Raw genomic sequence first — 22052 nt, 5'->3', positions numbered from 1 at the left:
ACCTTTAGTGAGAATATGCAGTAATTATTCTGTCAGACGCCAACATTCCTTCTTCTTCTCTGGGTCACCAGCATGTATTCCCCTGTAGGAAAATGTGCAATCATACTGAACCCATGAATCATGTTGTTTTCATAATTAATTGTAACCAATGTCACATTCAAGATGCATACCAGGGAAACCTCTATTCAGGGTACTGTCTTGCCATACCTTTCTCCCCTTTCTCCCCCCTCTTCCCTTCAATCCCGGGGTGGCCGGTCCTTCCTGGGATGCCATCCAATCCTGGTGGGCAAGAATTCAGAATGTACAATGGTATTACGTTTTCATCACGTTGTGTGTCCTGATCGCCAAGACAGAATCTCTTACGAAGGTGCAATGAATGTCAATGCAACTCTGCTATAAATGGCATTATGGTTCATGAGGCACCTCTCTCTCCTTTGGGACCTGTGTGTCCCATCTCTCCTTTCTGCCCCGGCCTTCCGGGGCGGCCTACCACGTTGCCGTGGGCTGTGGAGGATACATAAGGCGAGCTGATGAATCAACCGTCTGTACGATTGATGAATTGATTAATACAATCGCGTTGTTCTGGATTATACTCACCCCGGATGTATTCAACCAGGTCAGTGGCATTACTATAGGAACCAAACACACGACTGAAGCCTGGTTCACCGGGTGGGCCAGGAGGTCCCGGGGGTCCGGTGACTGCTGTTGACTTGTCCGGCTGACAGGCGTCGCACACCACGTCTCTCAGCAAACCACGGGCTATGACGGCACGGGACACGATCAAGGCATCAGAGGTCATACGCGTGCAATGACCCACAAAGAGGTCTTCGTTGTTTAAATGTGACGTCCTCTAATAGGAGCCGCCATCTCAACTAAATGTTCTTCAGCCTAAAACATTTATTAATTTAACACGGTAAAGCCAGTTAAGAACCAATTCTCAGTTACAACAACGACTTGGCCAAAAGCATAAACATTTTCAAAACAACGCTCACACACGTGTATGGACATTTGGCGAAAGATCATCTTGGTCATTAGGTCAGATGACTGCTCAGAGAATTTGGTTTTGAAGAAGGACTGGGCGCCTGTGAGTTCAGTCTGGGTTTTGGCCGTGGAAATTTCTAGCGGCAGATTGGAGCAGGAACGTGTGAACGGGTGTTTTTGTGTCAATGTCACTGTGTTTTGTCTCTGTGTTATTTCTTTGCCCATTCAACTGACTGATCCATTGTTATCAGAATCAAAGCTTTAATTACCAGTTTGAATGTGTCTTGTGCTGATCAAGCATTTTGACAAGAGCATTGGAGATGCAGTTAACTTACACCTCATGTAGTCAGTCACTTGGACCGCCATTTTAGAGTAGTCTGTTTCAGTTTCAGTCAGCCTTCTTCCCTCACTTGTCCTGTGGTCAAAAGAGTGGTTGTGCCCAGGGTCACCACGCTCTCCCTTGTGTCCTTGTGGTCCAGGGGGTCCTGGGGGGCCTGGGGGACCAAACATAGCCCCTCTTAGACCATCACCTGGAGGAGATAAACACAATGAATATTACATTCCCAATGTCCTGGGTTACAGCTTTTAGATGCACAGAGGCAGCTATAATTTCAAGTAATCTGTTACCTTAGTGAATATTTGGATGGGAGTAATGTATTACCTTAGTACATGGTTAGATGTTGGTAAAGTAATCCATTACCTAGTGCATGGTTGGATGTGGGTAATCCATTACCTAGTGCATGGTTGGATGTGGGTAATCTATTACCTTAGTGCATGGTTGGGTGTGGGTAATCTGTTAGCACAGTGCATGGTGAGTGAACTCACTCTTTATGAACTGCTGTAGCTCTGTTCGTAGTTGATCTCTATGGTTTGGATTGGAGGCGTATGATACCAATCCTCGGGACACCCCAGGGGGACCTTCAGGACCTTCAGGACCAGGGGGCCCGGGGGGTCCAGGAGGGCCTCTAAAACCAGATCCTAAGGGGGATGATACAGCTGATAAGACCACATAAATGAGATCAGATTCCCACAAAGCTTTGTTCACCAATAACCGCTTAAAGGACCATATTCCCTCAGTGTAAAGTGAACACTGCATTGATTTGACCATACTTACTATGTAGGTAGTTTTTGATCTCCTCCAACCTGTACCCAGAGCCACTATGCTGGGCAAGTCCCGGGGGACCGACAGGGCCTTGGGGGCCAATGGGGCCCGGGGGACCGGGAGGACCAGGAGGCCCCTGAGTGCCCAAACCGCCTCTGTACTCAGAATCTAGAAAGAACAGGCAGAATGTAACCCAACTGTTAATGTCGTCGAACAGGTCATTATGCCTACAGTGTAACAGATATGTAGAGTGCCCAGTGATTTCTTGGAGGCAGACATCTGATAGACTGGAATATCCGGTCAAAGCTGTGTCCTTTAGCCAAAGCAACATCTGCTAAATGCTAGTGATACTGCACAGTCAGTTGTCAGTGCTCTTACTTTGCAGCAGATGAGAGATGTCACTGTAGGACCCAGGTAAGCCTGGTGGGCCTGGTGCTCCTGGAGGCCCTGGCACACCAACCATGCCCTTCTCTGATGACAGACAGATGTGACAACCAATCAGAATCCTGATCATGTGTCTATTGAAAATTTATTAAATGTAGAGACAAGAGTCACATGTGGAAAATGCATATTATGGTTGAAGAAACGGGCACGTCTGTTTCAGTGGTTCCTTACCGTTCATTAGAGTGAGGACTCGTCCGGCTACCTCGTGGGTATTCAAGGCATAGTTTCCCACCCATGGGTTCCCTTGGATACCAGGTGGTCCAGGGGGGCCAGGGGGGCCGACAATGTAACGCCGCACTTCCTCCCCTGAGGGAATTATGGGTCCATCAAGGCCATTTCACTGATTACTAAACGTGTTCACACGCCCACAATTGTAAAAGCACTCATGCTCAAACACCTTACTTACTCTGCAGAAGGGAGATGATGTCATTCAACGAGGTGCCACCTCCACCCGGAGCACCAGGTGGTCCTGGAGGCCCAGGTGCCCCGCTGGCGATACCTCCGTCTGAAATGACAGCAGAGTTGTCAGACCCCCGAGGTCTTGTCATGTTATAGGTTATCATTATGAATACAATATGAGTGTTCAGGTAACCTGCTTTCGATAAGTTGTTGGATCGTATGGTTTACGGCTTACTCTGGATGTATGTAATGACGCGATTGGCAAGATCGTCCACTGATCCATCGCCTGGGGGTCCGGGTGGACCAGGAGGTCCCGGAGGGCCTGACATGTACTCCCTGACAGCATCGCCTTCATGACGGAAAACAACAAAATCCTGTTTTGTTGACCATAATTATCCCACAGAGGTCATGAGTGCTAGCAAATACAGTCACAGTCTTTGGATTGAAATCGTTTTGCCGAAAGCCTTTTCATTTGAGGCAAAGGAAGAAAAAACTGATAAGTAATCTCATTCACTTTTGAGGTATTCAGTGATGTAATCACGAACATCCGGTGCTCCGGAACCATCACGGCCGGGGGCCCCAGGAGGTCCAGGTGGGCCTGGTAGTCCAGGGGAACTCCTGGATCCGCCACCAGAATATCCAGGGATTCCTGGAGAACCTGGAACACCTGCCTCACCTTAAACATATGAAAGGATACTGATAAACATCTGAAATTTGATGCATTTGGAGTGATAAAGAATGTTATTTCAAGGGGTTTAAGGGTGCACCTTTGGGGCCTTCTGGACCTTGGGGCCCTGGTGGTCCTAATGGACCTGGACCGCCCGGTTCTCCCTGAGGTCCAGGGAAACCTGCAGAGGAAACAATAAAAATAAGTAAAATTAAGGAGTAAGTGAATTCCGAATTCTTGCATGTACATTAAGATACAGGTTCAAGCTTACATGGTTTGCTGTGCTTCTGGCAAATATTTGAACTACTCACCAGCACCAGGTTCTCCAGGAGCTCCTGGTAAACCAGGCTGACCTGGATCACCTGAAAAGAAACATTTACATTAGCGACATTGAGTAGATGGTATTATCAAGACAACAGGTTGGACATAAACAATACTCAGTAGCTATCAACAAAATGATTGCTTAAAATTAATGGGGGGAAAATCTAAGTGGACCAGCTATGTCTTAAGTCCAAGACGTGCCATTGGAATATCGATCTGGCATTGGCATAACATTGGCTAACTGTGAATATGGGGAAAACCCCATTGTTAGCACTGTCCTGATGATGAGAGACTGCTAATTCTGCTCCTGAAGTCTGAATACTATGATGGAAACTACAAAACTAGAGTTAACCTAATCAAAAACATTAACACTACTACACTACTTATGTTTCAGATGGAAAGTAAACATATGGTACATTTGCAATTTAATTAAAAGTAAACTCTTCCAAAATGATTATAAGGCTATCACTGTAGAAGAACCCATTTGGTTCCAGGTAAAACCATTTATTTGGTTCCAGTTAGAACCATCCCTGAAAAGGGTTCTAAATGGACCCCAAAAGGATTTAATCTGGAACAAAATGTGTTTTACCTGGAACCAAATATGGTTCATAAAAGGGTTTTCTTGTGGTGAATGCTGAATAACCCATTAAGGTTCTAGGTGGCACCTTTTGGAATTATGTGAGGTTTATTTGCATGCATTTTCATGCATTTTCTATTGCCTCACCTTGGTAGCCCGGGGATCCCGGTGATCCTTAGGAAACAAGACAATTAGTCCCCTGATAACAGCACATCACCACTGTTGAGACCAATGTGTGTGGACTATGATGACAAATGAACAGTATTGGAGGTGAATTGTGCCTAATGTACCTGGGGGTCCTGGGAGTCCTGTTGGTCCAGCAGGTCCTGGTGGCCCAGCGAAGAAGGTTCCTGAAACGAAAAGAAAATGACGGCATTACACTATGATACACCTGTGCATTACATGGCATGACTGTCCATACCATACTGCACATTGACATCTACACCACCAGTCAAAGGTTTGTACACGCTTACCAATTTGCTTGAATGGCTGTGTCCAAACTTTTTTGCATGAATCGGGTGGGATAACTGTTTGGTGATTGGGTGGTCAAACTGTTTGGTGATCGGGTGGTTTAACCATATGGTGATCAGGTCGTCTAAGCGTATGGTGATCAGGTGGTCTAACCATATGGTGATCAAGTGGTCTACCCGTATGGTGATCAGGTGGCCTACCCGTATGGTGATCAGGTGGTCTAACTGTATGGTGATCAGGTGATCTAACCGTATGGTAATCAGGTGGTCTAACTGCATAGGGATCAGGTTGTCTAATGATACAGTGAGTGTAGTGTCATTTTAGTAAAGGCTAACTACCTGAGTTGGGTACGAAGCTGCCAGGCTCTCCCTTCTCTCCACGGGGGCCAGGAACACCAACACCTGATCAAAAGATGGGTCATGGACATGTTTAGTTCAAATCTATGAGTTGGTTCTGAGGAGTAACTTATATGTTAAACCAAAAAGGAAGACTACACAGCATTTGAGAAATATCACTTCCCCGTTAATACTAATTTAACGTCAAACTTTACTCCCATCCTTCTCAGACAAAAAACCGTTTTGGCATACCTGGTGCTCCTTGAGGACCTGCGGGACCTGGGACACCATTACCTGAGAAATAACAAGATACTGTGAGATTTTCAAAAACAAAACAAAAAAGAATCCCAAAAAATTAAATAAAAAAACTGTCTGTCCAAAATATGTTTTATTGAATGAGTACATTAGCAATCAAACATTTAGGCTTACCTGGAGGACCCTGGGCACCTGGGGGTCCAGGGGCTCCAGGTGGGCCGGGAAGACCTGCCACAGGGGTAAGTTCTGTTGTAAAAGATGGCTTTAGACAGAGCTGTAATAAAAAGCTACATAACTCTAAAACTAGAACACATTTTCACAAGTGAGGTTGTTAAATCCCTTTAATTAAGTGACATGAGCCCAAGAGTCGTACTCACTCTCAGTGGTGGCACTTTCCACAGTCTTCACAGTAATACCAGGCCTTCCCTGGTCTCCCTTCTCTCCTGGCTCTCCCCTTTCTCCCTTGGGACCTTACACAGACAAAGACGATTATCAATCACAGGAAAGGTAGTACATTGGGTCCCTGATGTACCATCAGATATCTCACTAGTTGGCATTACCAGGTGTTCCAGGAAGACCAGCAGGGCCAACAGGACCTGAGGAAAAACAATGGAAGCACTGAGAACAAATTACTTTTTTTGAAACATCTATTATAGTCAGAACACCTTCAACATCTGGATTATCGTCTATTTACCAGCTTCTCCATTGTTAAGGCTGGTCAAGAATTGAGTCCTTTAGCACCTACCTGAAAGTCCAGGGGCACCGGCAGTACCAGGGGGTCCAGGGTTGCCCGGAGGTCCAGGGATGGCCAACGAATTGGAACCAGCTACATATAAAAAATGAAAAATTCCCCAATGACATTTGTGACCAATGTATTTGTCATGATGTCCAAGTACGGACCCCCCTCTTCAAAGAATTTAACTGACAAAGTACAGAGGCACAAGCTACTATTCAGTTTCAATCCACCAATTTGTTTTTAATTTTGAAATACATTTTATTTTACCTGCGTTGATGAGTCTACCAGGGTCCCCAGTATCGCCTAGAACATAATATATTGTTAGTAATGTGACGGAGGATGTGAAAGGATATGAACGAAAGAGGTAAAAAAATATTACCTTTAGCTCCGGGTTGACCAGGATTCCCTGGTATACCTACAAAGGAGTGGTGTGAGGTTTAGGAAGATGAAATGACCTAGTCTTCAGTACAGATATAGTATCCTATTTTGATAACACTGTCGCAGGACAATATTAAATGTGCAGTGAATTTGAGGTTTTGAGGTTTAAAAATGCATTAAAAATGTTTTTATTTCCACCGAAATATGTAACTAAATTAGTATGAAGTTCTAAATTAATTATAATCATTCTAATTCTTATGGGAATAAATTTTCTGAGGAAAACCTGGGCAAATTATATAAAGGGGATTTTGCATTGTTAAACAGTCATACCTGGTGGACCTTGAAGCCCTGGAATTCCTAAAATAAAAGTGAAAATGTTTTCTTTTTATTAAGGTACATTTGAATACAAACAGATATAAACATAAATGTCTAAGTGTCTTTAATCTTAGTTAACCTAAAATTAAAGTATTGCAGAATTGGTCTGACTCTGGATTAGGTTATAGTTCTGTATCATAACCAGAACAAAATACTCCACACTTTCTCTTTGCAAATCTGTTGTTGCTTGCTCCTTTGGGTTTCAGACAGGGTGTTTTTGTAAAAGCACTTTCTGACAACTGCTAATGTTAAAAGGGCTTTATAAATAAATAGGATTGATTCATTGATCTACAGTACGGTTCCAATGTCCATTTCACTTTCTCAAATAAAACAATTGCTAACATCTGCAAAATCTGGATTTGTCCAAGGCACAAGAAGTACTGCTGCTCATTACAAAATCTCTGTTAGACGACAGACCTGAAGGTGCCATTTTTATTTTTATAGTCTGTCCATGAGAGATGTATGTCTGTGACAATAGATACCTGGAAGACCTGTATCTCCAGGAGGTCCTGTGGGTCCTCTGGAACCTGGCAAACCATCTAATCCCTTGTCACCTGGAACGTTAAAGGTCTCAAATATCAGTTAAAAAATCTCAGAGACATTATATGGACAACAAGTTGTGGATACTTTTCACAAAAGGGTGTTGTCACTCTTACCTCTGGATCCCTTTTCCCCGTCCGCCCCAGGAGCACCTATTGAATATATTTCCACATATAAGAATAAATAATTCAACTATTAGGAGGTTCATTATTAGGACTGCCAGAGAATTCAAGCAGCAGGTTAAGTTCACTACTCTATTTACTCACCAGTAGGTCCTTTGGGTCCCTTTGCCCCTTCTGGTCCAGGAAGTCCTCTTTGACCTGGGTCACCTACGGGGAGATTGAGAAGATACATAAACGATCGTTAAAAAAAAAAGTGCTTATGACCCATTTCACATGAATAGACTGCATCCTTAAATTAGTGTTTTTCGTCTGGGACAACAGAATAAACTGTGGGAGACACACAGTTCTAACGCTATGACTATGGGTTAGAATAATTGTTTGTAACTATTCAGCGTTGACAGAACCACACACCTGATGGTCCTCTGGGTCCTTTCTCTCCTGGCTCGCCTTTGTTTCCTGGAGGTCCAGCAGGTCCTTTCTCACCTGGACAAAGAAATGTACAAAAGCTGTTCCTATATTCCTAGCTGTCATTTAGAGAATTTAGATCAAATAAATAAGCGTTGCTTGTGGAACAGCACAGTCCACTGTCTTAATGAGATGGTCTAACATGCCATTAGGTCCTGGAGTCCCTGCTTCACCTCGGAAACCCTGTGGTCCAGGGGTACCTAAAGAAAAGTCACATACTTTAGAAATCCCATTGCTGTGTCTGACTTCCATTACAATGGTCGACATGAGTACTCACCTGGGATACCCACAGAACCCTGAGCGCCCACTGACCCTGGAAGACACAAAATTAAAACACAAGTCGCCAAGAGTCACCAAGAGTTACAGTCCCAATATTGGTTTGATGTATCTCAGAAATGGACACTAGACATACTGTTTTTCATCCATTGATGGTAACATTTCATCTTACCTTTGGGCCCAGCAGGTCCAGGGCTTCCAGGTTCTCCAGGAGAACCTACGGCATCACATAACATACGTAACATGAGATTTGAAAAGAATAATTTGAATACATCAACATGATGGATTTAAGCTTTTATTGATTTTCAAGCTTTCTACACCTGTAAGTGATCCTCAAAGCATTTTGTTTTTGTTTGTATTTGTTTATTAAAGAGAAGATGTTCACATTCTGCATTGGATTACTACAACGCAGCATTATAAATATTTATCCAAATAGGTTATAAGGATGCCCCAAAACTTTCCAAACCTACTCAGTTCAGGTCCAAATTATATTCTCCATAATGTCTATGCACTGGACACATTTTGACTTCTTCCCACAATGGCATAACACAGTGTAAGTGGAATATAAAATCAAATTGTCTGTTCAGTCGAGCTGGGTGTTATGGACCAAAATATATACAATCGCTTTAACTGATGGGACAAATAGAATAACTTTTTCAAAAGATTTATACATTTATTCAGTTGTGAACAACTCCAAGCAAGTTTAATACATTCTTCCATTCGTAATCACCCATTTTAATTTCAAATACAAATTTTGCCAAATATGTTCTAGTTCAAAAATGAAAAATGTGTTCAAGTTTTAAAATATAGAAATAAAACTACTACAAGCACATAAAGTGTTAAAATAAGGCCATACGCAAAAATTGTAAACGTCCTCTTTAAGCTGAAAAGATACATCTATGAACATACCTTTGTCGCCTTTCTCTCCAAACCCTTGGGGACCTGGCTCACCACGTGGCCCAGTGGGCCCATCTCGGCCCCTCGGCCCTGGGTTGCCCTCTGCACCAGCTTCACCTGTTTACAGAGGATCGGAGTTGCTCCCTACTTACTCAAGTGCTAGATAGCACCGAACAATAAATCAATTTTAAAATGGTTCTGTCACTGCAAAAAATGCTAAAAGATTGAAGCCCAGTCGATTGTGGTTGTCCTTTTAGATTATCATTACAATCTTCCATTGTTGTAAAGATTCCCATTGTCTTTGTTTAACCGGCCCTGTTATTGTGTTTTATTTTTTTAAACACAACCATGCGATATTGTTTCCTTAACAATTACCTGCATTTCCTTTGGGTCCCCGAGGGCCCTCATGTCCTTCATGACCCATCTGACCTGGAGGACCTAAGGACCAGAGGTCAAATATCAGTTTGCTTAAGCAAAGTATAATTTACGTAACTACTCTGCAATAAAGCACAATTTTTCATGTTCTTACCTGGTAGGCCAGGGAAACCATTATCACCTATAAAAAGGAATGAATAAATAAAGGAAAGCTCAATTCCATTCTAACATGTACAGTATTTGTACAGTATGGTGTCATTAACAAGAAATAGGTATAGTAATGGCTGGCTGACCTTTGATTCCTGGAGCACCTTGATCCCCTGGAATAAACCAATTAAAATGTACATCAATAAGACATAACCTGCTCTGCCTGTACTGTATCAATCCATCAATTGATGATTGATGTCCATGCAGTACAGTAGATATGCGGCCTCACCTTTGGTCCCAGGCTCTCCTCTCTCTCCTTTCATTGAGTACGCAAGTTGTGCTGGGAAACAAAAACATGACATTTGGCCAATATAAACACGGAATCCCAAATCAACCATACTTTCAAAAACATTCACACAGTCCTCTAACGGTTTATCGAAAGGCTTTGTCTTATTGGTTGAAAAATCCAACGTCAGGGTGGGATCAATTTAGCCTGAAGGCCCCCAGTTCCAGAATGACACAAATTTAAACTTGAAAACATAAAGACAAGTTAGCAATTATTTAAATGTGATTTTACTCAAGCTCCTGAATGAATTGCCTTCAATTGCAAATTGATCACAACATCCCTCCTCAATGTACAAATCCCAAGTGTGACCTTGTGCACACTGTAAGTCCTGCTTCAGTACCTCGCACAGTATCGGACTGGAGCTCATCCCTGACTATCTGCTTTATTGTCGTGTCCAGAGCTCCAGCGTCCTGGCCCTGGCCAACGACGGCTCCTCGCGTCCTGTCTGCATAGGAGGACTTCAGGGGTTCTATGACGTTGACGTCCGGGGAGGAGGACAGGCGGCTGGTGCGGGCGGAGGAAGACGTGGAGGAACCCTCCAAGACATCCACGCGAGCTTTAAGATTTTTGACTTCTTCAGCTGTGAGATCGAGACACAGATGAAAAGGCACCACGACGGAGTGGCAATAAAAAAAGGAAGAAAAAAGGAAGAGCAAGAGAGGACGAGGAAGACAGATGAATGGACCAATCACAATGACACAAAAAAAAAAGCAGATTCATCAAACCAGGGCTCCAGTCGTCCTCCCTTACCCAGGGTGATTAGTCCAACGAGAAGCCCAAGGAGAAACAGGAGAGCCAACAGGAGGCCGAGCAGCCACTTCCACCAGGAGCAGCAGGAGCAGAAGCCAAGACCTCCTCCGGACTCATCCTTACGGATCTCTGAGAAGACGCAGAAATCAAGAATACATCAGTAGGGCATCAGGAAGGGGATGTCTGAATGTAGGTATTCGATACGGTCATACAAGTTCAAAGAAAACCCAATTTGGTAGGTATATGAGGGTGTGTTGAATTAGCAATAGCCTGGAATTGAATAATGTTAAAACTCTTGTCCTGGTGGCAGCAGTTTTGACCACTGGGCCATCCGGGGCCGTAACAATTGTAATTGTAAGATAAATGTATTATAGAGTACCTGCGTAGGTTGCCTTGTCTTTCGTAGACACTTTCAGCAAGGACCCAGCTTAGTTTCAAACAGAATAGGGGGTAACAGAGTGTTATTAACAAGGGTCGAGCTGAGGTTGGCATTTGTATCAAATAATGCATTTAATCAGTGTCGTTATCTACCGCCAGTTTCTGTAGTTCTGACTGTAGCTGTCTCCATAGAGCTGGACACCTTCTTCTTCTCCTTCTTCAGTGAGTCGTCTGAATAGGCTACACCATTTGAAATGTTTTAATGAACTTAGTGACATCACGCCTGAAAGTCAAAGGCTTACACAGTCAGTGCGCAGTATGCCAGGGGCTATAAATATATAACATCTTTTAGCAGGGCCGGCTTTAGCTTGTTGGGCGCCCTAAGCAAAATGTTGCCTATTTTTCCAGGTCTCATTAGCGGACTGGGGCCCCCTAGAGGTTGGGTGCCCTAAGCGACCGCCTATGTCGCTTGTGCCTAGGGCCGGCCCTCTCTGTTAGGACTCAAACTATTTCCCCTTGGAAGATTCCTCTAGTTGAAAAAACAATTGGTAATTCATATGCATATTCAATTAAACTTATCCTACATCTACGCATTTCTTTCAATCTCTAATAAGATGCTTTTCCAGAAATAAAAGAAAATCTTGAATATGCTGGGAACCTGAAATTCCCCAATGAGAATTTCCGGAAAACCTGGAAATGATGTCAAATTTGTCCAAAATGTTGCCCGCCTAATTCCTTAATAACTTCAGTGTTGCCTACTGTACCAATAGGTGTGACAGCAGGGGAGAACTGTTTTCCGGTGTCTTTGGCCGTAATGAGTCTCTCTGTCTCTTTCTTGACTGCAGCGTTCTCTTTCTCCAACAGCAGGAACTTGTAGTCTTTGGCGAAGACGCTGTCACCCGAAGGACTGCTGGGGGCCACTGAAAATCAAAACCACCGTCTGGTCAAGACAATTTCACTGGCCTATGCGTCACCTTTTCAAATAAAAACTCCAATCTGCATTTCTTCACCCCGCACGCACCTGGGGACGTGGACACTCCGGTACTGGTGACATTCTTCTGCACACCGTAGACTGGCCAAAAAACAGAAAGAGACACGCGCAGGCGAATGTAACTGTCTGCAGTTAATATTGTAGCACTATCATCGTGATCCATGCGCGCTCGGCCTGTACCTGTTTGTGCGCTGACTCCATTAGCCACGAGGACGCCGCCATTGCCGTTGGCGAGGTTATTCTGCATGCCGTACACTGAAGTCAGACAAAGTAGGGAAACCACTGAATACGCCGCCGTAGTCACCCACGTGTTCAGGTGCCTGTTCCATCTACCTGAATTTCTTTTGTAAGGCAATGTCTAGATTTATGCCACGCTAGCCTCATTTACGGTATGTGTACATAATCCAATATGGCCGCCAAGTTATAGCATATGGACGAAGACGCGGTCCCATTCACTACTGCTCACACATTTGAAAGGACCAAATAGAGAGATATGCCTGGGATTTCAATTACCTTAAGGTTAAGAGTATTGACTGCACATTTCAGGACATGAGAGTAAGTACTGGGTTGAGCCCATGAAGAAAGTACTGATAATTAAGGGAGTTTTGTACCAGTGCTGGATGCAGAGAGTCCAGAGTTCATGGATGGAGAACAGAAGGCCATGTTGTTCTGAAGTCCTGTAACCATTGAAACATTGAGAAACAAACACCCTGACTGATTAACAACTGTGGTGACATACATTGTTGTAACTGCTAATGAGAAAATGAAAAGGAATTTGCTCATTCCATGTTATTTTTATTGCAAACATTTCAATCTAGCGAATTCAAGCATTTGCCTTTTTGGCTCTTAGCCTAAGCCAGGGCAGTCGTACACAGAGTCTCTGGGATGATGTCATTAAGTTCAGATAACTGCAATTTGTTTCTATTGGTCCTATTCAATATATTATTCTAATCACAACATTGTAACTACAGAAAACTGTGACAGTATAATTGAAATTGTCTCATCGTAACCTGTCAGTCCATTGGGCGCATGCTGAAAGGTGGGGGACAGGTTCACAGGGTTGGTATGGTAACCGTAGCCTCCAGCAGAGGAACCCGACCACACGTAGGAGGGCGCGCTCGAGTCCAGGGTGGCACTTTCATAATGGCCTGCGAGGGAGGGAAAGGGTTAACTTGTTTGACGACCATCCAGTGGTGATTATGCATGTTTCTTCATTACTCACTATCCTACTTAAGACCTTACTACTCACATGTTTATGTATTTGCGTCGTGAAGTACTTATTCAATTTGAAATGCTGTTATTAGGTGGCAATTAGATACTGTTTACTTATTTGCCGGGTTTTTATTGTGACGACACTCTTGAGTCTGTTTTACCTGACGGGGCGTTTTCAGTCCTGGTCTCCATGTTGGCTTTCCTGGGGATGGGGAGGGTACCAGCGGGGGAGCGAGGTGGGCTGACGCTCCCGGAACGGCTTCCCTTCAGCAGACGCTTCACGTCATCCAGCTCCGTCCCTGCAGACAACAAGGACAAGCTCCAGTGCCAGGTGTCGGCACTGTGTAGAATCTCTGAAGGCCTTGATGAATTGAAGTGAATGAAGTGTCGCTTGCATCTAGCTTGCATATCCAATTATGGCGGAATATTTTTTGGTCAACCGAGGATATTCATCTTTTGTAGTATGACATAGTGTCTTCAAGGCCAAATTCCTGCATTTTCTCTGAGTGAGTCTTTATTAGTTTAAATCTTATCATACTTCTCTGTATTTCTTTTCCCAGAGCGCTCAGGCGGGTAACTGACGTGTGTGGTCGGTCTGGGCAGTACGTTTGACTTACATCGATTAGAGGTGGGTGAGGCACTCTGGAGTCTGCAACGGATCTCACTTTCTGGAATAAAACAACAGAATCAAACCATTTGGGTAGTGAGTCAAAATATATTTCATTCAAATACAGCCACCTGATTCAAATACAGAGAATCTTTAGTAGCCTGTGGTCTGGTTGGAGGTGCTGTGCCGTACGAGACTGTACAGTACCTCTGCTATGAGCCCGACCTCTGGTGGATGGACTGGCAGCTGCACTGGCCACGGCTGAATCAAAATGAAAAACGTGTCGGACATTTTATAAACCTACTTGTATACATAGACCTGAAATACTTTCGGAGACCAGCATTTCAAATCAATCGTTACCATATTCTTTCCTTGTGTACTCCGGAGAGGAATTTTCACTGGAATATCCTGAATTAAAAAAAACATGTATTAATTACTTTGCCTTTTTCATGTGATAACTAAAGACATGCTGCAGCAATTGATTGATGTGTGCACTGAAGAACACCGGAGGTCCTTGGGTAAGGCCAGAAGATTTACCTGATCACAATGGCAAACATCACATGAACAGGAAATATCTTAAGGCCCGGCCCGGGGTGTCATGGGGTCCGAAAAAATTCCTAGCCCTATACATTTTACTGTGTACATTACCAAGTGGAAAGGTGTTTAAATACAGTACATGAATAGGGTTACCCTTCGAACTTGCAACTGACCTTCGTAGGCCACGGAGCGGGTGGTCATACTTTTTCTCTCCAAGGTGTTGGGGGAGTAGCTGACAGCAGAGGATAGAGACCCCTGAGCTCGACCTCTCCTCCCGCCCCCTGACCCCTCCCCTGCAGACGAACTGTAGTTGGACTTGGTAACCGCGGAAACGCTCACAGAGCCCAAGCCCACGGACGACATTTTGCCACTAGAAGAACCCCCTCCTCCACTTTCGGTGCCAGAACTAGAGGCAAAGCCAGAACTGGAACCAGGGACGAAACTGGAGCTCGAGCTCAGACCACCCACAGAGACAGAAAGGGGGCCACCGGATTTACTGGCCCCGAACGATGCCCCTGAAAACCCCAAAGCTTGGCCAGTGGCCCCTGAAGAAGCAACGGATACAGACTCCACAGTAGTAATGGCGGTTGATTTGCTGATGGATCCCCCTCCGGACTCAGACTTTGCTCCGCCCCCGGACCTGGCTGCAACAAAGGGGGAACTACTGGAAGATGAGGAAACCAGCACTGAACTGCTTCCACCTGTGGCGGCAGTGGCAGACTCTCCTCCTCCGCTGGTCAGTGAGAGGCCTCCTGAAGTTGCTGGGAGTGAGAAGAGAGGCCATTAAAGACAAGGAGGGTGACCTTTAAAATGAAATCTGCAAGTTAAAAGGTCATCGAACAGATATAGCGGTTAATCTATCAGAGCTGGGTCAGTCTTGTGCCCGCGCCGCGAAAAGAAGAAAAAATGAAAAACATTTCAGATGGAGTGGCATTTTTTTTAACTGGCGCCAAGTCCAGGCAGGTCTTGAGCAGCGAGGTCTTACATGTTAGAGCATGACTACTGCCGCCACCCTGTGACTGACTGATGACTTTCCTCTCGACTCCACTCGAAGAGCTAATGGTGGACACGGTCTTTTGACTGGACACCACGGAACTAGTAGTGCCCTCTGATGGAGAAATATGGCATTGGTCAGAGCAGAGTTTCAGAACACGGGCCCAGACCTACTGAGAATATCCTTATATATATGCAATCAATCATTTCAAATGTCATATATTTATGAACTATAAAGGCTAAATCGCCATTGTATGTTATTACCTTATCATATGCATGTGTATGAATAGCATTTAGCAACAATACTACTCACTTGGAGGCAGTGATGTCAACCGGCTTGTTGTGGTAACTGTTTCAGTGACAACTACGATAAAAAAATAAATGACTATTCAGAAATGGTTATCATGGTAAACTGTATTCATGGCATAAAGATGTGTAATTATCTCTATGAAGAGTTGGTAATTGGAAAGTATGACTGACACCGAACCATGCGCTGCTATATTGTCTGGTGACCACTAGGTGGCATCTTGAGATGCGTTGAAATATTTTGTGTTTAAAAGTGCGATATAAATAAACGTTATTATTCTAGATAACATTTCGCCATTGAGGACATGACTGTAAAAACCCTAATGAGTATTTGTGTGAATCGTTCCAAAACATCAGTCTGGATTCAAATGCAAATTCTGTAAAGCCAAAAAAAAAAGCAAGGCAAAATAAAATCTGTCTTTTTTTTCTCCAGAATATGCAGTGATATCTTACCCTTGCCACCAGTGCCCCCACCGCCACCAGCTTTGACAATCTTGGTTGTTGTTAGATTGTCCATCCCATGTTAACTGTTTCAAACCAGAACATGTATTGCTTTTTACTGAAAAACAATATTCACACTGATGCATGCAAAAGAAAACGAAAAATGTAAAATCACAAAAGGAGATTTCAAACTGAAGATTCTTGTCTGACTTTGTAACTGGTATGTCATTTTAATACTTTCTCGCTCCCTTGACCTCTCAGAAAAACATTCCAAAGAAAGTTCAAAGAATTTGTTGAGGATTTCAGTCGCTGGCCTTGAGTAAGCGGAGGTGTGGTAATACTATATAGCCTACTGTGTTCTGCTTACAAAAGACAGCTCTTTTTATGAGGACCAGTGATTTAGTGTAAATGCCTCAAGGATTTTCCTTTGAACTAAAGGGTACTGAAATCAGACCTGGGTTCTGAAAAACCTTCTGAAAAATTTATTTTAGCTATTGACAAAGGCCAAGCGAAGTTCAAAGAAATCATTATGTGTATTACGAAGCACAGCGTAGCATTGCATAACACAGAGTAACATAACATCGGGCACATCAGTCTCTCTTGTATGGGAAGTCATTGGCTGATGGTGTGGACTGGAAAGATTATGAATTTTAAAAAATGTACTCTAGGAATGGAGGAAACATGAGAAAGGAACCAATACACAAACATCCGTCACACCAAAATAGATGTAAATGCATATTTAATAACTGAATGGAAGGGTGATTTTAATATGAACACGGCCAGACTGGAATGGCTTCCCTGTTGGCTGTCTTGCCTATTCATATCATCCTCATTATCCAAATAGTTCAATTTAGACACAATAAATGTATTACTTGAATGCTTCAATATCTTTGATTTATTTGTATTACAGTGACTAGAAAGGCTAATCTGGAGTCTTTGTAACTCTGAGCTTCAATTAATAAATATGAACACTTAAATGCTTTATAATGTAGCCACACCCCACACGGCACATTAAGGTGTCAGGTTAAATTGGCAATGGCCAATGACCTCTAAGTAGCATCACGACGTATTTTTGATCAACCAAAAAAAGGCGGGGTTTCTGTAGTGGGGTTTACAAAAGGTGGAGGGGTTTCAGGAAATGTTCAGGTACTCTGCTGTCCTAGCTTCAAGGGGCACCTGGTTCCACCATTGAGGTGCCAGGACAGAGAAGAGCTTTGACTGGGCTGAGATGAGATGGAGCTGTCCTCCCCCAAGGTTGGGACAGCCAAGACAACAGACAGGGCGGAAACAATGAGCTGAGGTGGGACACATGGGTCCTGGACAAAAGCACTTAGCACTATTTCATAAACAATGGGTCAATTCTGACACATAACATTCAAACTCTCAATGAGTTTCTACAGATCCAATCACCACTAGGGCTTCATTTACATTACCGTTAGCATATTTCATAGCGAATGAGCTTATCTGAGAAATAATTGTGGGGTAAAAAAGTTCTGAGCTGCCTGCCAAAATGCAGCCTAATTCACTCTCAAACCAGTTGAATCAGTTGTTTTTCTTTTTCCTCGAGCGTCGCAGTGAAAGTTGTTGAGACGGATTAGTGAGGCACCTACGGTAGCTGTATATCAGGTGTTACAGCATTAAAGCTTCAGTGTTTACGAAAAATTATTAACATAAACAACACTCTAATTTTCTTTCACAACTGCACATTACTGAGTGGAGACATCCAACAGCCAACAGTTGATTTAGTGTATCTCTTTAAAGAACGTAAAGGTATGGAAAAACTACAATAACAAATCACTGGCACTTCAAAATGGACTGATGCACACGAAAGAATGTGCGTTTCTCCGGAGACACGCAATTAATTCACGATTAACTTTACACATGTGAGACATAAAAGGACTACTCTGATGCTATATTCATTTCTGTCAGCATGCAATACACCATGCAGTACACCATTTCAGTCGTGGAAAGAATAATGTAAAGTCTACCTCTCAGTCTGTTTTTCTGAAATTACCTTCCTCTGTTCTCTCCTCGCAGAAAATGATTTGACAGCAACACCAATCTTGTCTTCTTCTGCAGTCTCTCTTGCTGCACTATGGATGTGGTCCGGGCATTCACACGTTGTATGTGCCTGGCCTGTTTATGTATTAGTCTTTTCTGACTCATAGCTTCTAGCAACAAGTTGGAACACAGCAGCTTAGAGGGGGGCTGTAACTTCTACCTGTGACAGACACTCTGATTAGAGAGCAAGGGGTAAGAAAGGAAAAGTAGAGTTGACATCTGTGGGCAGATGAAATATTGTGAATGAGCTGACATGGTTGAACTTTGAGTAATAATTTAAAATGTTCTGAATAAAATACATGAATCTTGTCCATTAGCTATTTCCAGAAGGCACTGTGGGTTATTCGGTTGCTATATGTATTGTTCTCAGTGGCAATGGATTTTAAACTTACAAGTTGAAACAGAAAAACATACATAGATCAAAATAAATGTCATTATTTTTAGTTCACAATAAGGACTACACAGTTGCAATGTTGAGAGATGTGAATCAATAACTCACAGATGTTTTGTTTCTCTGGAAACCTAGGTTACTCAAATGGCCATGCTGTACAACTGGGGTGAGAACGTTTATTTTTAGTTGCAAAGGAATCATGAAGTTAGCATCAAATTCCACACAGTGTATCCAAATGGCCATTTGGTTTCATCGCAGTGACTAATGCATAACATCCTCGCTTTTTATTGAAATACACCGTAATCACAACATTTTTATAACACATGATTACAAGTAATGTAGAAATCAGAATGGGCAATTACCGACAAAGCTTCTCAATGAAATTAAAATATGAGGATGCGTATTCGTGTGCAGGCATTTGTTGACATGCTTGAGCCTTGCTAAGACAGTGAGTCCTGTCGCTGATGTTTGCATTTCCTCAGAGCTCAGACGACCACCTGAAATGGGATTGCACAATGGCCTCTGTTCATATCCAGTGAAGCTCAATAAAAAACTATAAACATGCTCTGCTTGCATTCTTGGCAGGGCAAACAGAGAATGTGTATTGTTTTTTATATTAATATATATATTTCAAGAAATACCTGCTGTTTTACCATTTCTGGGTTGGAACAAGATTGTAGAGACAATTGGATATGTTAGAAAAGGGGGTTAGAAATCCTCAAAAAGTACACTTTAACTGTTAGAAAAATTGCTGAGAGACAGATATTTTAGCCAATACAACAATTTTCAAAGAAACTTTTGTGTCTCCAGCCATGTTTGTGAGAACCAATTATCTCTTAGGATTTAAGCTGAAAACACATTTCTTCTTAAAAGACACATTAGGTTTTTAGCCAAGTCTTGTTTTTTTAAGAATTTAAGATATGTGTATTTTATCCAAGTTGTCTGAACAAGTCTGAGTAACTTATCCAGAGTGAAATGAGTTGTCGAATTCTTTAGTGACAGAAAGATAGGAAAATATAGGGGAAAAAAGTACATACAATTATTTCCTATTTTGATTTCACATCTTTAATCCATAATCATACCTATACATTCACTGAAGGTTTGCCCCTTTTACAACAACAAAACTGGTTGATTGGTAGAGTCCCCCCAAGAGTGAGCTATACTGAGCTGTCACGTCACTGTCCACAATATAAAGATTAACTGTTTTAACTTATAGCCCAAGGTGAAACTACAGCTTTTATTAAAATTTTCAAAATATTAACCCAAAGGCAAATACATTTTAGACATGTATGTTCCAGTACAGGCAGGCCTGTTTTGTGGATGTGAACCCACTCTTCACTTCTAAGACATTATAGAGAAAGGACAAACCTACACTTCTCCTTTGGACTACAGCAATATTTTCAAATTCAAAAGATACATCTTGAGGATGGAGTAACACCTTTAAAATATAAAGGCACAAATGATTGGAATAGCTTACTTTTAAAAGTAATTTTTCTTTTCAAATATTGAGAACAAACAGTTTTTTGTTATAATTAATAGAAATTGGAGAATTCTAGAATTGTAAATAATGTAGTGTAGATATGTATTTATTGTTTTGTTTTTATAAACTAAGTTCTGGTTTATTTGTATAATTTTCTGAGTATTAATATTTGTATTACTAGAAAGGATTTGACATGCTATGGTAATTCATTATTGTTTTTATTATATTTGGTAGTTTCTTGTCATTTGTACAAACGAGATGACATATCTCAAGAGTTTTTTCATACTTGAAACATGAACTGGCCGCCAAATTTCAAATAAATAAACAGCTTTTATGTTCAGTGAAAAACAAACATGCCACAATGGATTCAAAGATTGCTTGTGATCTCTCTGGCAGCTGACATTTGTTGACAAAACAAGTGATGCGCTAAGCAAATGGCAGCTTTGGTTCTTGCCAAGGCTGGGATCTTCTGAGTCATGATGTATAATGTCAAGGTGCCAACATCACTCAGCGCTGTCATGTTGGCTGGCAAAGGTACTCCTTGAACATTACATTTTTAACCAGCTTTAGGACATAGTTTCAGGCTATCATGAATCCCAAGTGAATAGGTAACTCATGGCCATTGGTGCTGATGTAGTGCCATCTCCAACACATGCTGTACTCCTTTGCAAACATACGTATGTATTGATCCTATTTGTCTCCTTTCTTGGCAAATACAGAAATGTTTTCCAATCTATTTCAAGTGCTTGTGGACACTGTTTGCAAGCAGCCTGTGAGTTGAAACCTATTTTGCCAAAATGTTGTGTGGGTCAAAATGTCCATACAACTGACACCAACTGTACCACAACTATTCACATTAGTTTAGTATTCAATGTTTCTGAAAGATAACAAACAGTACGTTAGAAAAGATGAATAGTTAGAGTGGAGTAATAGATTAACTCAAGTATTTCCATAAAACACAAAACAAAATGGTTTTATTTATGGATCAATCCAATACATTTCTTAAAAGTTGTGAAAGAAGGTACAGGGTTAAACATTTTGAGGAGTTATTTTATGAATCACTGATTTTAAATCTTCAAATACTATGTGCCTAAGGACAGTCTTATTAGGACGGCTGTAAATCTTGAACTGTTTCTCTGCACTTTGTCACTGGACTGATGTTGAAACTGTAGGTGTTACTTTATATTTGTCCTTTACAGTGCCTGCGAGTCCTAAGTAATAAATGAAACTATCTGAGTCATCTTCATAACGTGTTTGAGAAAAACATCTGTGTTTTAGGATAGGGCCTACGGGCTAAGAGAGCAGATTTTATACATTTTTATTTTAGCATGTATTGCATTTTATTGAGAAGAACTTGCACGTACATATTTTCTTTAATTAAATGTATTGAAAAAACATCCGCCCCGAGACACTGGAATGTATTGAAAAAAGTCAGAAAGTACGACATTCTTCTTCATTAACAAAATGTATTGACGAAAACTTGTGATGTCATGTCCAGCAGGTGGCAATAGGGTACAAAGTGCAAATTTGATTGTGAATTCGAGAACCCCAGAGTAGTTCTGTGAAATTGATTTCCAGGTAAATCTATCTATTTTAGTGTAAATAGATTACTTGAAGTCATTTATTAGGTTATGTTGCAGGCAATGATACCTCCCCACCCCGAACATTTTTAATAAAGGAAGGCTGATGATAAGGA

The 22052-nt window shown here is 42.1% G+C and overlaps 1 protein-coding gene across 4 annotated transcripts; it reads right to left on the bottom strand.

Moving 5' to 3' along the window:
- col17a1a (collagen, type XVII, alpha 1a) lies at positions 1–18590 on the bottom strand. 4 transcript variants are annotated; one of them, XM_020049460.3, is made up of 55 exons: positions 18413–18590; positions 16437–16510; positions 15991–16041; positions 15670–15792; positions 14858–15445; positions 14508–14555; positions 14355–14408; positions 14158–14208; positions 13702–13839; positions 13339–13476; positions 12940–13005; positions 12509–12583; positions 12359–12409; positions 12102–12257; positions 11491–11577; positions 11339–11386; positions 10960–11088; positions 10550–10789; positions 10153–10203; positions 10010–10036; positions 9871–9897; positions 9717–9779; positions 9354–9458; positions 8617–8661; positions 8446–8481; positions 8315–8368; positions 8115–8186; positions 7848–7910; positions 7698–7733; positions 7524–7595; positions 6997–7023; positions 6668–6703; positions 6556–6591; positions 6298–6378; positions 6113–6148; positions 5930–6022; positions 5727–5798; positions 5550–5591; positions 5301–5363; positions 4782–4841; positions 4639–4665; positions 3905–3955; positions 3694–3774; positions 3441–3602; positions 3162–3275; positions 2934–3032; positions 2699–2833; positions 2462–2554; positions 2096–2251; positions 1807–1977; positions 1317–1511; positions 598–759; positions 424–504; positions 208–279; positions 1–82 (listed from the first exon to the last, which is right to left on the bottom strand). In XM_020049460.3, exons 2-55 carry the CDS (start codon positions 16498–16500, stop codon positions 33–35), a joined length of 4953 nt encoding a protein of 1650 aa, XP_019905019.2. In that variant the 5' UTR covers positions 16501–16510; positions 18413–18590; the 3' UTR covers positions 1–32. The 4 variants fall into 4 exon arrangements, with proteins under 4 accessions (XP_019905019.2, XP_010871339.2, XP_019905020.2 ...); XM_010873037.4 differs by having other exon boundaries at positions 1807–1959; XM_020049461.3 differs by having other exon boundaries at positions 5727–5780.
- Positions 18591–22052: the final 3462 nt, after the last annotated feature.

The sequence above is a fragment of the Esox lucius genome, chromosome 9 (assembly GCF_011004845.1).
Source record: "Esox lucius isolate fEsoLuc1 chromosome 9, fEsoLuc1.pri, whole genome shotgun sequence".
Classification (NCBI taxonomy): Eukaryota; Metazoa; Chordata; class Actinopteri; order Esociformes; family Esocidae; genus Esox; species Esox lucius.
Note: the sequence above shows the minus strand (reverse complement) of the source record. Positions and strands in the feature narration are given on the sequence as shown.

Bases quoted from the DNA above. Each gene is read 5' to 3' on its own strand.
- col17a1a (XM_020049460.3), bottom strand. From the start codon at position 16,500: ATGGACAATCTAACAACAACCAAGATTGTCAAAGCTGGTGGCGGTGGG. The intron at 8,187-8,314 runs GCATGTTAGACC...TTCTTTGTCCAG, and splicing joins AGGGACTCCAGGACCTAATG to GTGAGAAAGGACCTGCTGGA. The intron at 7,911-8,114 runs GTGTGTGGTTCT...ATCTCCCCGTAG, and splicing joins AGGACCCAGAGGACCATCAG to GTGACCCAGGTCAAAGAGGA.